The sequence below is a fragment of the Chiloscyllium plagiosum genome, unplaced genomic scaffold, assembly GCF_004010195.1.
Source record: "Chiloscyllium plagiosum isolate BGI_BamShark_2017 unplaced genomic scaffold, ASM401019v2 scaf_10156, whole genome shotgun sequence".
Lineage (NCBI taxonomy): Eukaryota > Metazoa > Chordata > Chondrichthyes > Orectolobiformes > Hemiscylliidae > Chiloscyllium > Chiloscyllium plagiosum.
This window is the reverse complement of record NW_025215043.1, coordinates 8,889-14,358: the sequence shown is the minus strand read 5'-3', so window position 1 is coordinate 14,358 and position 5,470 is coordinate 8,889. Positions and strand designations below refer to the sequence as shown.

At 52.8% G+C, this 5,470-nt stretch overlaps 1 protein-coding gene across 1 annotated transcript in view; it reads right to left on the bottom strand.

Annotated features, from left to right (window-relative positions):
* Nucleotides 1–5,470, bottom strand: part of LOC122548130 — a 17,119-nt gene that overhangs the window by 5,650 nt on the left and 5,999 nt on the right. Inside the window, exon 3 of the mRNA XM_043686684.1 lies at nt 3,553–3,557. Coding sequence (XP_043542619.1) covers nt 3,553–3,557 — 5 coding nt within the window. The remainder of the gene's footprint in view (nt 1–3,552; nt 3,558–5,470) is intronic.

Sequence of the window (5,470 nt, the reverse complement as noted above, 5' to 3'; positions counted from 1 at the left end):
CCCCTGCTGACCTCTGACCTGATACCACATGGTCTGACCTTCCCACGCCCGGACCCATCACAGCCTCCCCCTGCTGACCTCTGACCTGATACCACATGGTCTGACCTTCCCACGCCCAGACCCATCACAGCCTCCCCTGCTGACCTCTGACCTGATACCACATGGTCTGACCTTCCCACGCCCAGACCCATCACAGCCTCCCCCTGCTGCCCTCTGACCTGATACCACATGGTCTGACCTTCCCACGCCCAGACCCATCACAGCCTCCCCCTGCTGCCCACACCGGTTCCACCGCAGGCTGACCCCTTGACCCGAGGCCTGGATTTCTCCCCGCTCTCTGTGTCACGGGCACGTCTGTGCCAGTCAAAAACAAAAGCCCACCACTAACTGCACTGATGCCATTTCCCAGCACGTGTACATCTGAATAATCCTGTGTTTGGAGGCTAATACCTCAACAGGCAGATACTCACCACTCCGAGTGAAATAATTTCCTCGCTTCCCTCTGAATCTCTTACCCCCCTTCCCTGAAACCCCCGTTCCCTTGTCACTGATCTATTCCATCTAAGGGAAAGTTTCTTTCCTGTCTACCCAATCGAGGCTCCTCATAATTAAATACATCTTCGAACAGAGAATGTTCCAGCACAGTCCAGGCCCTTCGGCCCTCGATGTCATGCTGTGGAACCAATCTGAAGCCCCTGTCACCCTATTCCATTCACATCCATGTGCCTATCCAATGCCCATTTAAATGCCCCTAAAGTTGGTGAGTCTACTACTGTGGCAGGCAGTGCGTTCCACGCCCCCTCCTACTCTCTGACTAAAGAAACTCCCTCTGCCATCTGTCCTATATCTATCAGCCCCTCAATTTAAAGCTGTGTCCCCTCGTGCTAGCCATCACCATCCGAGGGGAAAGCCTCTCCCTGTCCACCCTATCTAACCCTCGGATTATCTTATACGTCTCAATTAAGTCACCTCTCAGCCTCCTTCTCTCTAACGGAAACAGCCTCAAGTCCCTCAGCCTTTCCTCGTAAGACCTTCCCTCCGTACCAGGCGACATCCCGAGAAATCCCCTCTGAACCCTTTCCAAAGCTTCCACATCCTCCCTATAATGCGGTGACCAGAACTGTACACAATACTCCCAAGTGCGGCCGCACCAGAGTTTTGTACAGCTGCAGCATGACCTCGTGGCCCCGAACTCAATCCCCCTCCCAATAAACGCTAACACACCGTACGCCTTCTTAACAACCCGACCGACCTGGGTGGCAACTTTGTAAATCTCTCCCAGCCCCCAAAAGGTTAACATCCTGGTAAATCTCTCCCAGCCCCCAAAAGGTTAACATCCTGGTAAATCTCTCCCAGCCCCCAAAAGGTTAACATCCTGGTAAATCTCTCCCAGCCCCCAAAAGGTTAACATCCTGGTAAATCTCTCCCAGCCCCCAAAAGGTTAACATCCTGGTAAATCTCTCCCAGTCCCAAAGGGTGACATCCTGGTAAATCTCTCCCAGTCCCAAAGGGTAACATCCTGGTAAATCTCTCCCTGTCCCAAAGGGTAACATCGTGGTAAATCTCTCCCAGTCCCCAAAGGGTAACATCCTGGTAAATCTCTCCCTGTCCCAAAGGGTAACATCGTGGTAAATCTCTCCCAGTCCCCAAAGGGTAACATCCTGGTAAATCTCTCCCTGTCCCAAAGGGTAACATCCTGGTAAATCTCTCCCAGTCCCCAAAGGGTAACATCCTGGTAAATCTCTCCCAGCCCCCAAAGGGTAACATCCTGGTAAATCTCTCCCAGTCCCCAAAGGGTAACATCCTGGTAAATCTCTCCCAGCCCCCAAAGGTTAACACCCCGGTAAATCTCCTCTGCCCTCTCTCCACTGCAATCATGTCTCTCCTATCATGTGGGTTCCCAAACCGCATACAGAACTCTAGCTTGTGGTTGACCCAAATGTTGTACAGTTCCAGCATAACTTCCCTGCTTTCAAACTCCATACCACATCCCTTCTTAATCATTTTATTCACTCCGACCAGTCCTCGGTGACCATGTCTGCGTCCTAAACTAACCTCGTCTGCGTCCTTTTGCCCCATATTTCCCCCCCTCCCCCCCCCGCCCCAAACTGTTCCTTTTGATGAACTTATCTAAACGCCTTTTCATCGTTAACTGTACTCGCGTCCATCAGTCCCTCCAGCAACTCATCCCACACACGAACCACCCCTTTGTATGTTAAAAAAAAAAAGTTGCCTCTCACATCCTTTTTAAACCTTTTGCCTCAAAACGCGAACCTTCCAGCTCAGCGAGCAAACCGGACACTCGGAACTTCAACCTGAGTTGTAACCCTTTTGAAAACCCCGTAAAAACCTTTCCCCTCTCATCTATACTTCATTCCTCAACCTCCCGTGAGGAGAAACCCCAATCTATTTTTCCGATCTCAAAACCCTGCATTCCCGACAACATCCTGGTAAGTCCTCTCTCCAGTTTAATAACATCCTTCCGACATCCTCGGAACGTCGGTGCCTCCAATGCAGCGAACCTGCTGATCAGCTGTTCCAAGTCCAAGCCTAAATAATCACTTGTATTAACCGCACTCAGCCCCCGACACTGACCCCCATTCGAGAACACAGCTTCCACTCCGGCCAAAACACCACCCTCTGCTTCCTGCCACTCAGCCGAAGCTGGAGCTAATCCATCCAAGTGTCCTTAGATCGCTGCTGCCTCACAGCACCAGGGGCACAGGTTCGATCCCAGCCTCGGGCGACTGTCTGTGTGGAGTTGGCACATTCTCCCCGTGTCTGAGTGGGTTTCTTCCGGGTGCTCCGGTTTCCTCGCACAGTCGAAAGATGTGCAGGTTAGGGTGAATTGGCCATGCTAAATTGTCCCCGTAGTGCCCAGGGATGTGCGGTTTAGGGTGGATTGGCCGTGCTAAATTGTCCCAGTAGTGCCCAGGGATGTGCAGTTTAGGGTGGATTGGCCGTGCTAAATTTCCCCGTAGGTGCCCAGGGATGTGCAAGTTAGGGTGGATTGGCCGTGCTAAATTGTCCCCGTAGTGCCCAGGGATGTGCAGGTTAGGGTGGATTGGCCGTGCTAAATTGTCCCCGTAGTGCCCAGGGATGTGCAGGTTAGGGTGGATTGGCAGTGCTAAATTACCCTGAAGAAGTGTTTTTGCCTGAAATTGCGATTTTCCTGCTCCTCAGATGCTGCCTGGCCTGCTGTGCTTTCCCAGCACCGCTCTAATCTTGACTCTAATCTTCAGCATCTGCAAGATCCACTTCCTCTTAAATGACCCACAGTGCCTAGGGACAGGCCACACTAACTGAGAGGATATTATTAAACTCGAAAGAATGCAGATAAGATTGACCTGGATGCTACCTGGACTGGTTGGCGTGTCTCATAAGGGTTCAGAGGGTCAACACACAGACCAACTCGCCACAAAACGACATGGCCCTCTCTCACTAGTACATACAGATGAGGAAAGACACCACGTTGACTGGGACAACACATCCATCCTCGGACAAGCCAAATAGAGACACGCACGAGAATTCCCAGAAGCTTGGCATTCCAACCGGAACTCTCTCAACAAACACATCCGAGTTAGACCCCGTCTACCACCCCCTGAGAAAAGGACCAGGAAGTGACTTCACCACAGGAAATAACATCACCGCCGGAAATGACATCACCGACCCAAAGAAACCCAAACAGATAAATACAAAGCAGGAATTTTCAGCTTCGCCCCGAGGCCTACTGAAGATGTGACCGAGTAGGGTGACGAAACGTCTGGAAGTGAACCTTCCAGCTCAGCGAGCAAACCTACATCCAGAACCTCAACCTGACCTACAAATCTTCTCAAAGCTCGCTAAAGTGGGATTCAGTTTATATGGTAAAAACTGGGCGGCCTGGACAAGTTGGGCCGAAGGGCCTGTTCTCACTTCTACGATTCTACCCCAGTGTCCGGGGATGGGTCAGCGATGAAAGATGCGGGGTTACAGGGATAGGGTGGGGTGGGTTTCTGGCTGGGGCGGTCAGTGTTTACTCGATGGGTCGAATGGTTTGCTTCCGCACTGTGCAGTCATGGATTCATAGAGCTGTACAGCACAGAAACAGACCCTTCGGCCCAACTCCTCCGTGCTGACCCGGATACCCTAACCTAATCCAGGCCCTCGTGTGCCAGCACTTGGCCCATCTCCCTCCAAACCCTCCCTATCCACGTCCCCATCCAGATGCCTTTTCAATGTTGTCATTGTACCAGCCCCCACCACTTCCTCTGGCAGCTCATTCCACACACGCACCACCCTCTGGGGGAAAAACTTACCCCTCAGGTCCCTTTCCCCCCTCTCACCTTAAACCTCCGCCCCACTAGTTCTGGGCTCCCCCACCCCAGGGGGAAAAGACCTTGTCTATTTACCCTATCCATGTCCCCCCCCAGCCCCGTGATTTTATAAACTTCTGTAAGGTCACCCCTTCAGCCAGGGGAAAGATTTGACAATTCTCCGTCACTGGTAAGTCAGGGCCTCACCTCTCTCCGCCCACTGCCAGACCTCCAAGCCCTTTCCCAATAGTCACTCACACTGTTCCCTCCCAGAAGCCTCACCGTGGTCTCTCCGTCAGGCCTCCTGCTCGGGCCTGGGCACATTTGCAGCCTCCCCATTTGCCCTGATGCCTCCCCAGCCTGTCTCTGTCCTCTGCCAGTCTCCTGCCCCTCCCCTCGCCAGGCCCCAGCCTGCCGTCCGTAGCCGTCTAGCGTGGAGGCCAGCGGGCAGTGCCAGTCCGCCTCTCCTCCTACACTCAAGGTAGGCACAGACACACACACACCCGCTCCCCCCCCAAACCTCGGAGAGGATCTGATCTTCAGACCAAGAAGTTGGGAGGAGGGGGATTGATCTTCGCACTGAGGCGTGAGGCCAGAGAGAGATGGGTGGACATTTTACGCGCCGAGAGGTGGGGGACCAAGAACGGGAACGTATTCGTACCTTAGCTGTGCACATTGAGGGAGAATTACTCGAGACGGTGAGGATAGTTATGACACAGTTCCTGTTGAAACAGTGGGAGGTGACCTCGATGCACGTCACCACAAGGAACCCAGTTGCACTGTCCAGAGTTGCTGGAGGGGAACAGTAAAACGTACGCATGACCCCGTCCCTCACAACTCTGTTTTGGGGCCACTGCTGTTTGTCATTTTCATAAATGACCTGGATGAGGGTGTGGAAGGATGGGTTCGCAAATTTGCGGATGACACTAAGGTCGGTGGAGTTGTGGATAATGCGGAAGGATGTTGCAGGTTACAGAGGGACATAGATAAGCTGCAGAGCTGGGCCGAGAGGTGGCAAATGGAGTTTAATGTGGAAAAGTGTGAGGTGATTCACTTTGGAAGGAGTAACAGGAATGCAGAGTACTGGGCTAATGGTAAGATTCTTGGTAGTGTAGATGAGCAGAGAGATCTCGGTGCCCATGTACATAGATCCCTGAAAGTTGCCACCCAGGTCG